Here is an 18,896-nt window from a genome sequence, read left to right on the forward strand (position 1 = left end):
CGGTGAGGAGAGAGGCGACGGTGGGAGTCATGGTGCGCTCCCTGAACTCCATCGTGGCCGTGTGCCAGAACATGGGCATCGGGAAGGACGGCAACCTGCCCTGGCCGCCGCTGAGGTACCGCGGGTATGGCGGGAGTCTACCCTCCAGGGGCGGCGGGCGCGCGGGCGGACTACAACTCCCAGCCTGCACCGCGGCGCGCTCTCTGCTGGCGGGCGACCGTGGAGCCGCGCGTTGCGCCCTAGGAGTTGTAGGCTTGATTGGGGTGATGCTCAGCAGGGCGGGAGAGGATTCGCGGCGCCTGTTGGCGGGACTACAGCCGGGGATATGGCTGCCAGGACCCGCCGGCTGTCTTGGCGGGTATCCCCGGGGATTCAAGGAGGCGCGTCGGCAGGCTCTCGGCCGTGGGTTATCTGTCGTGCGTCGTGGCCTTGTATCAGCAGTAGTGTGGCCAGCAGGATCAGGGCAGTGACCATCTCCCTGTACTGGGCACTGGTGAAGCCGCACCACAAAGTCTGTGTTCAGTTCTGGGCCCCTCACTACAAGAGAGACATTGAGGTGGTGGAGCGGGTCCAGAGAATGGCAGCAGAGCTGGTAAGGGCCTGGAGCACAAGTGTGATGAGGAACGGCTGAGATAACTGGGGGTGTTCAGTCTGGAGAAGAGAAGGCTCAGGGGGAACCTTAATGCTGTCTAAAACTAGCTGAAAGGAGGACGGAGCCAGGAGGTGGCTGGTCTCTGCTCCCAAGGAACAAACAATAGGACAAGAGGAAACGGCCTCAAGTTGTGCCAGGGAAGGTTTATACAGGGTATTAGGAACAATTTCTTCCCCAAGAGAGTAAACAGGTACTGGAACAGGCTGGCCAGGGCAGTGGTGGAGTCACCATCCCTGGAAGTGTTCGCAGACTGTAGATGACATGGTTTAGTGGTGGCCTTGGCAGTCTGGGGAACATTTGGACTTGATGGTTTTAAAGGTCATTTTCAACCTAGTTGCATTCTATGCAAGCAGAGCTGGGACCAAAGGTCTCGCTTCAGGCATGACATGGAGCCGGCTCTGTCCAGCCTTTCCTCCGCGGGCACCAGCGGTATTTGTGTTATGTTTTTGTTTCATTTTGTTGGTGTTTTCCTTGTATTAGAGAAATGCATCTTATTCATAAGCCATGTTGTAATGCTTTTTTTGTTTTCTTGCCAGGAATGAGTACAAGTACTTCCAGAGAATGACTAGCACATGCCAAGTGGAAGGTAATGGTTTTCTTTTTCCGGAGTTTTGCTCCTATCTATTAAAGTTATTTTCTGTGGTATCAGTCACAGAAAAGCTTGGTAATTTGATTTTTCCCTGACTTAAAAAGTCCTGCTTCTGCAAACAGCCTGCTTTCCCAAGTTTCACAGGTATTTTACTCCCTGTAAATGTGTCCTCTACAGATACTTTGGGTTAGGTGAAGAAAATGGAGCTGAACCTGATGTTTCAGTGCTGCAGGTGATGTGTAAATAAAGAGAACTTCAAAGTTGTGTTTCTCCAACAGGGTAGAAAACTCTGACATGTTAAAAAGGAAAGGTTTTTATTTGCCAGTTAATCAGCAGAGGGTTGGTTGTTTTTTTCAGGCTCTATTAGCTAGTCTAACTTGTTTGTTGTAGCTCAGCCTTGGCCATTTGTTCCACCCCTCTGGTCCTTTGAGAGTAATTTAGTTTGATTTTCTGAGTGCTGAGCCATCCAATAGCCAGAAAACCCTAACTGTACTGGTACATACAGCAGCAACACTCCAGACCTATGTCATCATCTGCGCACAGTAATAACTGTACTGGTAATGCACAGCAATAATGGTCAGGACAAGTAGACCAGAGCCTTTGCATTTTAGCAATATTTTAGACTATTAAGTTGGTGAGGTGAAACCAGTTATTGTGAAAAAAAAAGTGAAAGCACAAATGGGGTAAGAATCAAGGTTAAAAAAACTGATTTGTTCTGACTTGGTTACTAACTGCTGCCAGAAGTGATGAGTCTTGTAGCATTGCCTCCACTCCTCTTTCACCCTGACTTTGGTGCTGGTTTGACTTTTTCTTAAGGTGTTTTAATTCTCTAATGCAGTAGACTAGGCTGCTGTGGGTCAGTGGGGACTGCCAGTACAAGGCATGTGGTAGGAGAAGGAAAGAAGCATTGGGAGAGGAAGAATAGGACCTCCCTAAGCCATGTGGCGGGCTCACTGCTTCTGGTGGAATCAGGGTCATGTGAGACATCAAGCTTATCCTCACATTTCTGCTATGGCTGTATTTGCCAGCGTGGTCACTCTGTTTCCTGTGGTGCTTTTCTTCATGCTGCTGTTAAAACCACTGCCTGGCAAAACTCACTTGTTTGCTAAAAATTCTCTAACATGTACTCTTGTTTTGATTAAGTGACCTATTCCATATTCTGATTCGCAGGTCTCTTCCATATGCCACAAAGAATAAAAGAATATCTAATTTCATTTTGCAAACAGCCTTAAGTGAAATATTTTACTTACTGTTTAGAGAGTTGATTATACCCATTTTAATCTTGCATACAAAAAGACAGAACACAAGTCTTTAAGTCTTCTTGTATGCCTGCACTGTACAAGTAACCCATAGGAAAAAAAAAAATGTTTCACATACAGTTAAAAAGAAAAAAAATTATTCCATCCTGCCTGCCCATCTTTTAATAAGCTATGACCCAAGATCTAGACAGTGAAGTTGATTCATAACCTCTTAATGGGTTATGCTGCCGTAGATCTTCACAACAGGGATGTTACTATCAGTTCAAGAAAGAGAGTTTTTTGAAAATGGGGAGAACACAGTGCAGAAGCATCACATGATCTTGCTTTTAGTCTGTGTGCATACGTGCACTGGCCACTGCTGTGAATTAGCTGTTGGGTTAGACAGATCTTTGTTCTGAGCCCTTAAACATCTGAATGAATCTTTAGTGAGGAAATACATGCATTGTTCACAATTTATGCCTTTCCTTCAGCAGTAGTGCCAGTGGTCTGTGCTGACATATCTAAACTGACACCGCAGCATAGCTCTTGGAAACTTGCTCATGAAACTTAGGTGCAGGAGAAAGGTCTTCAGACACTGCTCAGGAACAACTGGAAGGTTGGTTCTGTGGTGTGGTCTAGAAGATCCAGCCCCTCTTTCATCAAGAAGTAGGGAGGATAGCTGTGAACAAGCTGTTGTCCTTTCTCTAAAATCTCTCCTGCTATGTAACACTGTAGAACATTTTCTGTTACCTTTTGTGTGTTTATTTCTCTGACAACTCCATTTGCTTATAAAGAGAAACCCTCTTTTTAGCAGGGTATATATAAGAGAGAATTAATTAATGAAGGTTTGCATTTGATCAGAAATCATGCTTACCGGTGAATACTAGAATATAATAGGACACCTACTGCACTTTTCCTTTTCATCCAGTTTAACTGGTTCTTCTCCTAAAAGTTACCCTTTAACTTGGTGTTTTGTTGTTTGGGTTTTTTTTTCCCCTCTTAAATAACACCCAAAGGTGGCAATTATTCCTTAGCATATAGCTGGAATGATGGAACATGCAAACACAAAGTTGATTATTGTGTGCTGCTTGGATTTATAAAGAGAACAGTGATGTTTTTTCACACCAAGAGAACTCTTTTGAGGGTATGAGTTGGTCTTGCACACAGAGATTAATTTATGCCCATACTTGTAGCAGAGGTAGTGTTCGTGTAATGCCTGTGATGGGCAGTGACATGCCTTTTTTTCATTTTCTTTTAATTACAAGTTTATAGGTGTACATAGACTACTTTGACAGTTGACAGGTGTCAACTGCCTGACAAGGCTTTGAGGACGCAAACATGTCCTTCTGTTCATGTGACTAATTTGAGAATCGAGGTCTAAGCTTGTACTTCTGTTGACTGCTGAAATGGAGTTTGGAAGCGGGAGAGAAGGTCCAGCTGTGTCAATAAATAACCAAAAGAAATTTGGGACAGAGCAAAAATACCCATTAAGTAAGTGTTTTCTCTCTTATTCAGGTAAACAGAATGCCTTGATAATGGGTAAAAAAACCTGGTTCTCCATTCCTGAGAAGAATCGTCCTCTGAAAGACAGAATTAATATAGTGCTCAGCAGGGAGCTCAAGTACGTATGATGAATGACAGGCCTGTCAAACAAATAAAAAGTCTGCACTTACAAATATGTGTAGCAATGCATCATAATACAATTCTAAATGTAACATTTTTCATATCCGCTTAGGAAGCGTCTCTGTTATTGATTGAGTGATATCACTACTTTATTTTTTTTTAATTAATTCACAAGATAGCTGTCATTGCTTTTAGTAAATACAAGTCCTAGCTCTACAAACAAACCATCTGACTATATCAGCAGTCTTTCTGACCCATGTATTTAACTGTTGCTCTAGAGCCTGGTTAAATGAGTGGCTCTTAATCGCTTTTTCAAAGTTTATTTTTGATGCATTCAAGGAAAAATAATTGTCCTTTTTCAGAGCTCTCTCCTTGAATGCACCACCTGCATTCATCCAGATATTCTTAAACATCAATGTTCACTTATAATGGTTTATGCTTTGGAGGATTTGGGGGTGAATAGGGGAGGGGGATAGTGGCTTTTTTAACTACTTGTTTTGAACAAAGTATTAATATTCTAGAATTCAAATAAAAACCTAGTTTTATAGGTATCTAAATGTCTCCATTATGCTTTTTTTTAAAACGTGATATAAAATTTCAGATCTGTAATTTATAATGCCTTTTAAGTCACAGTTATTATTAGATTGTGATTTATTAAGCAATCCTGCAGCCAGGTGAGTTTTCTAACATAGTTTAGCAACAGTAGGCATTTCAAAACAATTATCTTGTCTGAAACATTTAGTTATTTGGGAATTCATGAAAACACATTGTACATCTAGATTATCACAATGAATGGTCCTTCAATTATTTTGCTTTTTCTAGGGAAACCCCTAAAGGAGCACATTATCTTTCAAAAAATCTGGATGATGCTTTAGCTCTTTTGGATTCACCAGAGTTAAAAAGTAAAGTAGACATGGTCTGGATCATTGGAGGCACTTCAGTTTACAAGGTACGTTTAGAGTACTCCTAACTAACTCATTTTGTGTGATGGTATAAAGGTGGCTCAAGCTCCTATTACTTCTGCTTTAGGAAATTCTTTTCCTTCACACAACTCAGCAAACCAGTGATTCCAACAGAACAAGTCTTGGAGAGTAAGATTTCAACTCACAAGTTTAAAACACTTGTCCAAGTAAGCATTAGCTGTTGCTAATGGTCCAGGGTCACACAGTCATTAGGCTTTTGAGAGCTTTTCTTAAACTTTTTTCAACCAAAAAACTCTTAGTTAAGAGGAGCAAATAGTTCTGCTGTCCTTTAGTCATTACAGGCACACTGGGAAATACACTCCATTTCTTGTTTGGCACTTGCACTTTACATGTGTGATAAGAATGCCATCATGCTCCTAGTAGCCTGTTAGGGTTGATAATATGCTTTGAATACACTGTAGGAAAACACATTTTCTGATGCTTGCCTTTGTGGCTTGTGCCTTTCATGAACTTCTCTGTGTCTTAGGGAATATGTATTTTACAGTAAAAAAAAGAAAAAAAGCAAAGTAGTTACATATTGCTACAGTTGTAAGGAAAATAAGATGCATATGCAAATAGCCTATAGAACACTGTTGTTCCTCTATCTTTTTTTACTTATGTTTTATAATTGCTTTTGCATGTGGTGCGTCTTACTTCATGTCCAAATGCGTTCAGTCCATAACTAATTATTACCATGTAGAAGTAACCTGCCCTTCACTCTCAGCCAGTAAAAGGCCTGCTTCCAGGCAATACATAGCAAGTTTATTTCTGGAGACAGATTCTCTTCAGATTGGGCATAACTGTCCAACGTGAGCAAGAGACTGGATCTGGCTTCTGCCTGTAATTCTGCAGGATGCAGTGTGTGAGCAGAACATTTACCTCTTCCATGCAATGGCTACATACTCATCTAGTGTTGCAAAGAGTGCTTATTTCTTCCAGAAGCATCTGTGTTGCAGACTTTTAATTTAACTATTTTTCCAGTGTCTGGCTGATACTTGGTAGGAGAACATGCCATTTTATTATATCACTACTCACCAATACTTACATTATAAATAGGTAGTTTTGATCAACAGTACTTTTGCAACACATTTCTTGTGCTGATCCCCAGGGATATGAAATTTCAACTGCTTTCCCCCTTTTGAGCACCTACTTGGGATATTGCAAAGGAATTTTCAATTCATTAGTTAAAAGAGTTTGGTGGAAACCATACACCTTTATCAAAACTTCAGGTAATATTTTCAGTGGCTGTACTGAAGATGCACAAAGGATTGCAGGAATGTTTCCACTATACCATGTAGAAATGTGTGGGAAGTAAAATGGCAATTAGCAATTGAAATGAAACAAATTATTCAGTAGTTGCAGTTATTTGCTTTTAAAGCATTATTTTTATCTTGCTGCTTTATATTGCTCAAAGGTTTAGAACTGATTGTGTCTATTGGTACAAACCTGTGATGCAGAAAGTGTCTACTTCAGCAAGTAAGTGCAACAGGAGTAGTTTGAAACAGGTAGTGCTGAGGACATGACATTTCCACTTTAGTACTTTTGGGAGTTTAACCCAAAGTTCAGATGTTTCAAGTGAGGTAGAGCTTTCTGAGGACAGACCTTGATGAGGAGAGCAGAGTCAGACAACTCGTTCACTCACTCCCCCCTTTCTTTCCCTCCCCCTACTCCTGGAGGGACAGAGAGGAGAGTCAAAAAGAATGCAACTCCCATGGGTTGAGATAAGAACAGTTTAGTTACTAAGGTATAACACAAATCACTACTGCTACCACCAATAATAATAATGATAAAGGAAATATGCTACCACCAATAATAATAATGATAAAGGAAATAACAAGGGAAGAGAATACAACACCTCACCACCGATAACTCACCCCATCCCCCTTCCTTCCCCAAGCCGGACCAAGCACCGACCGATACCTCCTCCAACCCTGCAGTCTCCCAGCCCTTCCGGCTAACTCCGAGTTACATCCTGGGCATGACGTGCTGTGATGTGAAATACCTCTTTGGCTAGTTTGGGTCAGGTGTCCTGTCTCTGCTTCCTCCCGGCTTCCCCTCCACCCCAGCAGAGCATGAGGCTCACAAAGTCCTTGCCCAAACCAAAACATCATTGTTATCAGCTCTATTCCCGAGCTGAAAGTCAAAACACTGCACTGCACCAGCCACCAAGAAGGAGAAAAACGACTGCTACTGCTGAACTCAGGACAGCATAATCACACAACAGAGGAGTAGAGAGCTGTTTGCACTAGGAGGAGCTACTCCATTTAGATCCCAGGAGGAAGAGCACCAAGGCTGTAAAAAGTATCATTTTAAATGCTACTTGCTAGAACTAATGCTTTAAATGACAGAATAGTATAAGTAAGTTTACTTCCCCATGTATGTTGGGAACTCTTAAGTTGTGTGGCATCGAACAAGCTTCCAAGCATGCTGCACTGACCCTGTCTGTAGAAAGGGCTATCCCCTAACCCACAAAAGGGACATTCACATGAGAACTTGCTGCTCTCTTAGAGAAAGGCGAGGACATGCAGGTGGTATGGTTGTTGACACCAAGTGGGAGCTGCCTGCAGGCTCTTCTGTTACAGTTTTCTGGTTGAGCTTATCCTGTGGCCAAAGAATATGCACAGCACAATACAGGCGTGTGTCTGTTCAGGTTAATTGTTCTGTGGATTACTGTTTCTTTAATGTACAGTGATCTTTGAGTCAGGATCACTACAAAAGGGAACAGCAAGCTTATGCATGCACCCATTGAACTTTGGGTGGGTGGGCTCTTTTACAGCCTGTCACAGGCTATTGTGGGTGTTTTGAAGGATGAGTAGGAAGATGGACGATAATGGCATTCTTGGAGTCTTTGCTGTAGCAGTTCTGCCCTGGTTGATCTGCTGCCCTAGGCACAGGGGTTGAGCTTAGGCTGGTGGCATCCCATTGGTATGGGGATCCTGGAGAATAAAAAGCAGATTCGGAATGTACTGAATGTGAGGGTGCACAACTGAGGCTGTCTGTCAAAAGCTGCTACAATAGCTTTGCCAGGGCCAGACACTTTCAGAGTCCACAACATTATTCAAGAGGGTGGCTGATTGTCCTGTGGAGCCTTTCCGCACAGCTCCTAAACTTAGGAATTTCTGATCAGTTAATCTTGATCAGGATTGTTGTTAGGGAGCAGCCTGAATCAATCCTCCAGGCCATATTTCTGTAGGTGGTATGAGAAAGAAATGTGCACAGTCTTCCAGGCCTCTGCTGTCTTTGGTTTTCTACATCCTTTGTGGGTGCTCTGGGAAGCGCCCAAATCCCAGGTGGGTTCCGGGCCCAGGGTAGCAACCCAGAAGCATTACCAGGGGTGATCCATGAACCGAGGCTGATTCACACATTTCAGGAGGTTTTCAAAGAACCTCAGATGGAAGGGGGATGCTGGCACCTTCTTTCTGCCCAGGGTCATTGGAGATGTTTGAACACCTGCCTTACCTGAAATACTGCATCTCTTCTGTGCCTCATGCTGTTCTGCCCAGATACCATGCTGGAACACAGGCCTGGTTTAACCTCATCCAGAGAGTTGTGCCAAGTTGGAGCATCTACCCAGCTGCCCAAGTGCAGAAGCCTCTAAGAACTGAGACAAGTAAAGGTGCTAAAGCATGGGTTGCAGGATGGCATTTCAAGACAGGATGCTGTCCTCAGCAACAGGGTCAAGGAATGGGGTGGAGGCAACAGACTGCTGCTGCTTACAACCTCTTCTTTGTGGGACTGCAAAGGAGAAGGGAACAAGCCTTGATGGACTGTCAACGTTTAAAAGGACACACTGCAGCTGTTCATTGCTTACAGCCATTTTTGCCCACTGCGCCTAGGTTGTGAAGGACAGTGCTCTCTGGGGTGGTGGGAGTACTGACATAAGCTGTCTCAAATACTGTGAAGAACAGAGAAAGGTGAACTTGGAACAAGGTGGCCATACAAGTGCTTATGTCTGTCATGTTCATCCTGTGTTCAGCAGCTTACTCTGGGAGACTGTCTCTTGTGGGCCTTGACCTATGCAACAGGAAAAGGCAGAAGAAGTAGACATAGCAGGCATTTTGGTGGGTACAGGGAGGGGTGAGTAGAGTACTGGTATTAGGAAGTGAGAGCTGAAAAAATTGAAAACAGCTTCTGCAGTCCCTTGACCATTCAAAAGCCTCATCTCTTTAAATTTGACTTGACACTGATCACCTGATCAGGTTTATAATCTCCTGACATACCAGAAGGTTGCACTGTTCCCTCCAGGGAAACATTTGGACTTCTCACAGCACAGGTTTGCAGGTTTCATTTCCTTGCATCTCAGTGTGATGCTGGTACGGGATTTTCTGTATTATTCTGGATCTCCTGAGTTGCTATTGGTTGTGTGGAGGAGGAAGGAGGAGTGAAGCAGCCCAGCAATGGCCAGTACGTCACAGCAATAACGAAGCTGTTACGCACCATGGGAGGCACTCCATGATTTTGCATGAGCACTTGACACTTTGAGAGTCATCTGCTGGCTCATGAGTGCTCATTGTGTGGTGAAAAACTCGTGGTGGTGTCTTCCTCATTGGTTCTGGCATGTGAGTCCCCATTCAGTGTTCGAGCTTATCAGGCATGTTCCTGGAGGCACTTTGCTGGTTTGGCTTCATTTCCAGGCAATGTAGCCCATGCACAACAAGATTGCTCGCAGAACAACAAAAGAACGGTGAGTGGGGACAATTGGAAGATTAATTTCAAAACCACATTTCTATTTCAAGTTAAGATACTCATGGCGATGCACTCTGTGTGGAGGTATCGTCTCTTAATTGAGAGATTCAGGACTTGGCTTTGACTTTGAGAAATAGTGCTTACTGGAGATCCTGATGGAGTCTGGTCAGTGTAAGTTATCAGTTTATTTTAACTGGATTTAAACTGTCGTTTGAACTGATTAAAAAAAAATTCATTTTTTACTAGGAGTAGGAACTGTCCAGCACATCCTCAAATATTAAACAGATACATTAAAAAAAAAAAAAAAGAAAAGAAAGAAAGAAATAGGTCTAGATTTACTTATGTGAAAAAATCATGGCAGTCAGGTGAAGTTCCCAACAACTGAACAAAGAGTAATATAACCCCCATTTTCAAGAAGGGGAAAATGGAAGACCCAGGGAACTACAGACCAGTCAGCTTCACCTCTGTGCCTGATAAAATATTGGAGCAGATTCTCCTGGAAACTATGTGAAAGTACATGAAAAACGAGGTAGGTGGTGACAGCCATCATGGCTTCACTAAGGGGAAATCCTACCTGACCAATTTGGTGGCCTTCTATAATGGGGCTATGGAACTGATGGACAGGGGCAGAGCAGTTGGCGTCATCTACCTGGACTTGTGCAAAGTGTTTGACACTGTCCCACACGACATCCTTGTCTCTAAATTGGAGAGACATCAATTTGACAGATAGACCACTCGGTGGATAAAGAACTGGCTGGATGGCCACAAGCAAAGAGTTGTGGTCAATGGCTCAGTATCCAACTGGAGACCAGTAACTATTGGTGTCACTCAGGGGTTGGTGTTGGGACTGATCCTGTTCAACATCTTTTTTGGTGACATGGACAGCGGGATTGAGTGCGCCCTCAGCAAGTTTGCCGATGACACCAAGCTGTGTGGCTCGGTTGATAGGCTGGAGGGAAGGAATGCCATCTAGAGGGACCTTGACACGCTTGTGAGGTGGGCTGATGCCAGCCTCATGCTGTTCAACAAAGTGAAGTGCAAGGTCCTACACATGAGTAGGAGCAATCCCAGGCACAGCTACAGGTTGGGTGGAGAAATGATTCAGAGCAGCCCTGCGGAGATGGACTTGAGGGTGTCGCTAGATGAGAAATTGAACATGAGCTGGCTTCAGTGCACGCTCGCAGCCCAGAAAGCCAACCATATCCTGGGCTGCGTCAAAAGGAGCATGACCAGCAGGTTGAAGGAGGTGATCCTGCCCCTCTACTCAGCTCTCATGAGACCTCTCTTGAAGTATTGTGTACACTTCTAGTGTCCTCAATATAAGAAGGACATGGAACTGTTGGAACAAGTCCAGAGGAGGGCCACGAGGACGATAAGTGGGCTGGATCGCCTCCCATATGAAGACAGGCTGAGAAAGTTGGGGCTGTTCTGCCTGCAGAAGAGAAGCTGCATGGAGACCTCATAGCAGCCTTCCAGTATCTGAAAGGGGCCTATAAGGATGCTGGAGAGGGACTTTTCATCAGGAACTGTAGTGGTAAGACAAACGGTTTAAACTTAAACAGGGGAAGTTCAAGTTAAATAGGAGGAAGAAGTTCTTTACTGTGAGGGTGGTGAGGCACTGGAACAAGTTGTCCAAAGAAGTGGTGAATGCTCCACCCCTGGCAGTGTTCAAGACCAGGTTGGACAGAGCCTTGGGCAACATGGTCTAGGGAGAGGAGTCCCTGCCTATGACAGGGTTTGGAACTAGATGATTTTAAGGTCCTTTCCAACCCTAACCATTCCATGATTCTATGATGATTAAATTTGGAGAAGAAACTTGCCATTTTGTAACAGAGCAAAAAGTTTTTCCATGAGAAGTTTTGTTGGTTTTGCTGTTTATTTAATGTCCCGGCTGGCCGTAACAGAATATAGATACTGGTCATAAAAAGCATTTGGGGAAATACTTCAACAAAGAGGTTTGAGCTGGAAAATTAAATTTCTAAGAATCTCCAAGGGAAGATTTTATCTAATATTCATGCTTGGGTGTCTTCCTATGCACTAGCATCTGGCATACTGTGTTTAGTAATCGAGCCCTTTCATTCTCCAGAAATGTTAATTGTGAAGTTGCTATTCATATTTAGTGCAGCAAGTCTCTCGCAGATTATTAATTACCCTCTTAAATAGAATTTCTTGACTAAGCATATAGGCTTCACAGGGTTGTGAATGGCCTGAATGAGTTGTGAATTTACTAAGCTTCAAGTCTCTACTGTACCATAAGGATCACTTGTTTAAAAGAGAGAAGCATTAACAAGCTTGCCAAACTTCACTAGCTGATATCCTAAAGTACGTATTTTAAAGATTAGGTGTTAGTATGTCTGGATTTGCTGTAAACTATTAAACATATAGTAGTAATTTTTCTACCTTACCTGAATATAAGGCAAAGTGGGTTTGAGCTATGTACCTACAGGCATAGAGGCTAATGCGTATGGCGCCATGTTTTTTGAAGTGTTGCATTCAGTCTGAGATGTGACTGAGGGCTGAGATCCACTTACGCAGGAGATGCAGACAACTCCTTTTTCCTTGCTGACGTGCTCCACCCCTGTGGGTGACAGTGCTGTTGCTCCCTGTGAACCGAGTTCTCAAAGAACTTGCTGCAAAGAGCAGGCTCCTTAGAGCTGTGTTGATTGAGCACGCGATGCCTTTCACAGAATGACAGAATGGTTTAGGCTGGAAGGGACCTTAAATGTCATCCAGTTCCAGCCCCCTGCCATGGCCAGGGACACCTTCCACTAAACCAGGTTGCTCCAAACCCCATTCAGCCTGGCCTTGAGCACTGCCAGGGATGGGGCAGCCACAGCTTCTCTGGGCAACCTGTGCCAAGGCCTCACCACCTCCACAGGGAAGAACTTCTTGAGATCTCATCTCAGTCTCCTCTCTGTGTGTTTAAAGCAGTGTTCTGCTCTGGGAGCAACCCATGCAGAAAACTGAACACTGCAGTAGCTTCTCCACTAGTTCTGTTTTAGGTGAACTAATTAGTGTGGCGTAATTCTATTAACATTTTTTGAAAGCTTGGTAACATTATCTTGTGTAAAGGGGAGACTGAAGGTTGTCATGGTTGCATTGACCTGAAATTCTTTCCCTGTCCCACCAAGCTCATGATAATGTTGTTTGATTATGCATATTTATGGTCCTGAGCAGTTTTTTCTGAGGAACATCCATGTTGTAAGTGCAAAGGTAACTCTTACTTCATTACTGTAATGCCACAGAATTTTCGTAGACTCATAGAATCCCAAACTGGTTTGGGTTGGAAAGGACCTTAAATCTCACCCAGTTCTAACCCCCTGCCATGGGCAGCAACACTTCCACTAGACCAGGTTGCTCAAAGCAACCATCCTCTATTTTCTCACATGTAGTTGTGTAGCCTTGTGTAGTTGCCTGATCAGAAACACAGGAATAGGAACACATTTTCCTGTTTTCCTGTACTTCGATGACCTCCTATGACAACACTTCTTTGAGCATTCTTCTAGTGCAATCCCCTAATATCTCTTTCACAGAAAAAAGTGGCAGGATCACAGCAGTGAGACAGCATTGTTTTCCCAAAGACATTTATGTTTTGTAAAAATACATCTGTGACTACTCTAGTTATGCCTTCAGTGTTCATTACATCTTGTTCTTACATAGTTGTAAATAAAATCTGAGGAAACAGAAATACAACGGGCTAGTGGATTAACTAATAATTTCTTTCTAAAGTTTAAGAATCTTCTTTAATTTAGCATCTTTATACCTTCCTAGGCTTGAGAGGGACATATCAAGCCTTTGTAGTAGAATCTTCAAAATAAACTCAGAGGACTTTTAATGTAGAAAGGAAGGTGTAATACTGCTTTTGTGTTCATTCTTGTGGAAAAACATACTGATTTTATATCCCTCTGGGAAAAAATAATGACTAAAAAAGGTTAATATATGAGTCACTTGCAGACACAAATCAAAATGAGCATGACCAGCTATGAAAGGTGGTTTTGTCAAGTTCTTTATCAAAGTTGCTTGCAGAGATGATAAAGGAAAATATTTAAAAGGCCCTCCTTTAAGACTAACACATGGAAAACCCTGGTGACTAAAGTGTATCTGTTTCTGTAAGGACAAAATGATGAGGCTTTTCAATAACAGGCATAGAATCATTTTGTTGCCCTTATCCCTGTCAGAGAGCTGGCAGTGGAAGCTACCACGGTGTCTCCTCCCTCACTAGGCTCAGCCTTCATGGACTGGGAAAGACAGGCTGCTCCACACATCATTAAGCTGAGCCCTAGCAGTGTGGGAAGGAAGGATTTTTGAAGGTGATGATTCTCCTGGTGATCAACACAACTCTCCCAATAGCCCAAGTTTAACTTAGCAAGTCCTTTTACCTAGGCAAGATGTAGAACTTGTGAGAACTTCACCTGTGAGATTTTTCTTTAATGTATAAAATATTTTTCTTTTATACTCTTGTGTCTTCAAATGGAGCTTGCCTGTATTATTCAATACATTAGAAAGGCTGAAAACCAGAATGCAAATCAACAGATAATTTATTTTGAAATTTTTTTAGTGTTTTTTCATAGAACCATAGAATAGTTAGGGTTGGAAAGGACCTTAAGATCATCTAGTTCCAACCCCCCTGCCATGTTTTGTTTGGATTGGCAATGTTGTTGTCTAGAAAGACACTTGAAAAAGAAGTGCCTCACACAATTACTTTGGCTCTTTCACTTATTCTGTGTAATCACTACAAGATGAGAAAGCAGAATCAGGGTGTATATGTCCTAAAAACCTGTGAATCTTTAAATGACTAGAAATAATATGTCCCTTTGACAGCAATTGGTTGCTATCCCCACTAGTTTAACAGTGGTTTGGTGACTGTGTATCTGTAAAAGATTAATATTCCATATAATAATGCTAGAACTACTTGTAATACAGGGCTGTTCTTGCAGAGCTTCAGGGCTGTTTTAACCCACAAACAGAAACTGATTCAAGGCAATAGTCTTGCACATGCAAACATAATTAACCTTGTATGGTTGTCGGTCCAATGCAGATGGAAATTATGGGGAAGGTGATCCTTAGGTCATCTCTTTTTCACTTTATACTTCAGAGGTAGGCCTGACAAGAGCATACTGGAAGTGAGCAGAAAGACGAGGGTATGCTAAAATCTTTTCACAGGGTATGGAGATTTATGTGAGTAATAAAGGACACTGGCTGACATACAGGGTTGATGTACCTGGCACAACAAGAGAGAGTCCGTCTCTTGTGGAAAGTCATTTCTGGTCCTGAGACTCCAGGCACAGTGTAAATAGGCCATACTTTAGTGAGAAAACAAAAAAAAAAACAACAACTCAGCATTGCTTTTCCCTTTTGCATCAGGCTTTAATATTTTTAAAGGTTCAGCGGCTGCTACACAAAGAATCAAATATGTATGCAGAGCAAAAACATACACAGCTCCCAGGGGAAACCAGTGCAGGTACAAATACAGTCCAAGAATAACTGCAGCAAAATTAATAAATAACAATAAATTTAAAATAACAATAAATTAATAAATAACAATAAATTAAAATCATGCCAAGAGTAACTTTGAGACTCAGCATGGCAATGGAGTGAGTGGAATGTAATGACTATGGAGTGAGGATGCAGATTTTTCCAATGTACAGAAGCGTGAGCTCAGAGACGTCTTAATTTTCTTCTAAATGTCTCCTCCTTTTGCCTTGGTACCATTATTTCCAACAAGTTCTGTATCACTGTGTCTTTTCCATCACGTAAATTATCCTCACATTTACAAATAAACAAAGCCAAAAAAGGCCATACTGGTCTTCTACTTACTGGAAATGGTTTGTCTGTTGAATATTTTGCTAACTTCTCACAGTATTGTCTGACCGCCATAAATGTATCTAGTTACTTCACATTCTATTTAAATATTCAAGATTATATACATCTATACCTTCATATTATGTATATGTTACATTAAAACAGAGTCATTCACCCTATTCTGTTCATTAGAGTAAGTACGCATGATGTCTATTTCCTTGATTAAATTCAGAGTAGGTGTGCCAGTGTTCTATCAAATCAGCACAGTGTGTCCTCTAACTTGTTTTCTGTACCAAAGAAGTGGTGAAACTGATAGAGGGGGCTGAAAAGGGCAAGAGTGAATTGAGTGTTAATGAGGAACTACTTTAATCTTCATGAAGGTGCCGAAGTTGTGATCACGTACCTTCCCCATATTGCCAGGTCCAGAGCAGAAGTTTGCAGAGACCGCATCAGAGTCCAGTGCTCTCTGAACACGTTCCTTTAGGGACTCCACACATGAAAGGTTTCATGTTTGGTATAAAATTTACTTTTCTGAAGCTGTCATCAGGGAACACATGGGAACAGGTGCTCCCGAAGGGGCAGGAGATAGAACCCATGGGCAACATAATCTGAGTGATGTGACGGGGCCTCACCAGCCAGGTCTTATGGTAATGAGGCAGGTCCACAGAATGGGAGCAGGCCCCACTAAGGAAACCAGAGTCAGACATAGCCCTGGGATGACTGGGCAGGGCCATGGGAACAGTCAAGCCCAGGCTGGCATGTCAGCCCATGATGTGACTCAGCTACATACTTAAATCCCAATACAAGTGAAGATTACACTTAGCAGAGTAGAGCAACCAAATATAAATCGTATCATAGAATCCTAGAATGTTTGGGTTGGAAGGGACCTTAAAGCTCATCCAGTTCCACCCCCTGTCACAGGTGGGGACACCTTCCACTCGACCAGGTTGCTCCAAACCCCATCCAGCCTCGCCTTGAACACTGCCAGGGATGGGGGAGCCACAGCTTCTCTGGGCAGCCTGTGCCAGTGCCTCACCACCCTCACACAGAAGAACTTCTGCCTAAAATCTCATCTCAATCTCCCCCTGGTCAGTTTAAAGTCATTCTCACTTGTCCTGTCTTTACAGGCCCTTGTCAAAAGCCCTCTCCAGCTTACTGTTTGGGCCCTTTAGGAACTGGTAGCTGCTCCAAGATCTCCCTTCTCTTCTCCAGGCTGAAAAAGCCCCGCTTGCTCAGCCCAACTTCATTTTTTGTCCTAAACATTGTCTTCAGGTTGCTCATTGAGACTAGGCCATATGGCTGCTGTCTTTTCACAGGACTACCCATCTTCTTCTCTTAATTTCCATCTTAATTTAGAGCCTAAGCTCTAAGAACAGGTCTTGCTGTCACTTACCATGTGGAACTGCCACAAAGTGAAGTTATCCCTTTGAAAGTGCTCTTGGGCAAAGTCCAAAGGAGATTTACAGTTCAGTTTTCACTGCTTTGCTTAAATCCTGAAAACAGTAACTGAGTTTTAGGTTTAAATAACATATTTGATGTACAATCTACAAAGAGACTCTTCCCTCTTAAGTTTTTGAAAGCTGTCATGGTGACAGTTGAAGGCAGAACAAGAATTTGGAGAGTTGGCAAAGAAGGCTAGTGTTCCAAGTAAGAAGTTAACACTTGATAGTATCTTACAGACAAATAGCATTGTAAAACAAGGATACTAAAACTTCCTGGAAAAGCCCACTACTTCATGCATGGTTGAACTGTTTTACAGGGAACAACACAATTTTAATTGTTTCTGTTGTTTTTAAAGGCAGCAATGGAGAAGCCAATTAATCACCGACTGTTTGTGACAAGAATTTTGCAGGAATTTGAAAGTGACACATTTTTTCCAGAAATCAACTACAAAGACTACAAACTTCTGATGGAGTAAGTACCAAGGTGCATTCCAGGCTTGTATTCAGAGTAAGATTTCCATCCAGTGTCAAAAGTTACTTCTTTCTCTTGAGTAATTTATTTCTTCCTGACAAACTTAGCAGGAACAAGTATTAAACTGTAAGCTTCTGCCATTTGCTGTGGTGGTTTTTGTGTTGTCATATTCCAGTCATCCTGTTATGTCCTCTCCAATGAGATTACATCCAACAGGCAGCAGGGAGGTGGCAGAAACGAAAACGCCTGCCTCAGGAACCAGACTTTTTAAATAACGTGTTCTAGGCTTTAATGAAAATATTGGGGGGTTTTGATGAAGCCGTAAAGGTGTGTTTTTGCTTCAGAGTATGCTTTTTTGATTTAAAAAGTCTTGATTTAAAAAGATGTGTGTACAAGTGTACCAGTAAGAATCAGCATGATTCTTAATAGTTTGTGCTTAGTATACCTGATGTAAAGTCAAACAATTCTCTTTTCTAATTGATAGAATAAATTACAGATGACTCATATTGATATTTTTATCTACTTGTTGGCTTTTGCTTTCTCTTCTCCCCCTCTCTCCAGGTACCCAGGTGTCCCTGCTGATATCCAAGAAGAGAATGGCATTCAGTACAAATTTGAAGTGTATGAAAAAGCTGTCCTGGCACAATAAATGAGGTTTCCTGTACTGCTGTTTAAGAGCAGGCATTTTAAATTATGATGTCTTTTTGAGTGCAAATACATAGTACGTCATTGAAAGAAAATCCTACTTGATAGTACAACACCTCAGTAGTGAATGATTCCAGTTAGCATACCCCAACTCTGAATATATACTCTGCAGTAGAAATACAGAATTGTAGAATCATAGAATAGTTTGAGTAGGAAGTGACCTTCAAAGGCCATCTAAGTCCAACTCCTCTGCAATGAGCAGAGACATCTTAATCTGGATCAGGTTGCCCAGAATTACATCCAGCCTGGCTGTGAATGCCTTGAATATGTTTCTCCCTCACATTCAGACTGAATCTCCCCTCCGCCAGTACCCTTAAGTCCTCCTCAGGGGTACTCAATTCCTCCATCCCCAGCCTATATTGATACTGGGGGTTGCCACAACTGGAGTGTGGGACGCTGCACTTGGCCGCATTGAACCTCAGGAGGTTTACATGACCCCACATCTCCAGCATGTGCATTTCCCTGTGGATCCCATCCTGTCCCCTGGGCATGTCAACTGTACCATTCAGCTTCATGTCACCTGCAAACGTGCTGATGACATACTCGATCCCGTTGTCTGTATCGTCGATGAAGGTATTAAACAGGGTTGGTCCCAGTACCAACACCTGAGGGATGCCAGCTGTCACTGGTGTCCGTCCAGACACTGAGCCATTGACCACTACCCTCTGGATGTGACCATTCATCCAATTCCTCATCCACCAAACAATCCACCCATTAATTCGTAT

The 18,896-nt window shown here is 42.6% G+C and overlaps 2 protein-coding genes across 3 annotated transcripts in view; one reads left to right on the plus strand and one right to left on the minus strand.

The window, feature by feature from the left end:
* MSH3 (mutS homolog 3) overlaps nucleotides 1-79 on the minus strand; it is a 125,894-nt gene extending 125,815 nt beyond the window's left edge. The window contains 1 exon segment of the mRNA XM_061478756.1: nucleotides 1-79. Coding sequence (XP_061334740.1) covers nucleotides 1-79 — 79 coding nt within the window.
* On the plus strand, nucleotides 27-18,160 carry DHFR (dihydrofolate reductase). Of its 2 annotated transcripts, none has more exons than XM_061478754.1 (6): nucleotides 27-115; nucleotides 1,189-1,238; nucleotides 3,995-4,100; nucleotides 4,925-5,051; nucleotides 17,351-17,466; nucleotides 18,028-18,160. In XM_061478754.1, exons 1-6 carry the CDS (start codon nucleotides 30-32, stop codon nucleotides 18,113-18,115), a joined length of 573 nt encoding a protein of 190 aa, XP_061334738.1. In that variant the 5' UTR covers nucleotides 27-29; the 3' UTR covers nucleotides 18,116-18,160. The 2 variants fall into 2 exon arrangements, with proteins under 2 accessions (XP_061334738.1, XP_061334739.1); XM_061478755.1 differs by lacking the exon at nucleotides 18,028-18,160 and adding an exon at nucleotides 8,901-9,104 and having other exon boundaries at nucleotides 17,351-17,469.
* Nucleotides 18,161-18,896: the final 736 nt, after the last annotated feature.

Source organism: Pezoporus flaviventris, unplaced genomic scaffold (genome assembly GCF_033815535.1).
Source record: "Pezoporus flaviventris isolate CSIRO_AGI_PZ_B2104156 unplaced genomic scaffold, CSIRO_AGI_Pfla_v1 ptg000131l, whole genome shotgun sequence".
In the NCBI taxonomy this organism is placed as follows: domain Eukaryota; kingdom Metazoa; phylum Chordata; class Aves; order Psittaciformes; family Psittacidae; genus Pezoporus; species Pezoporus flaviventris.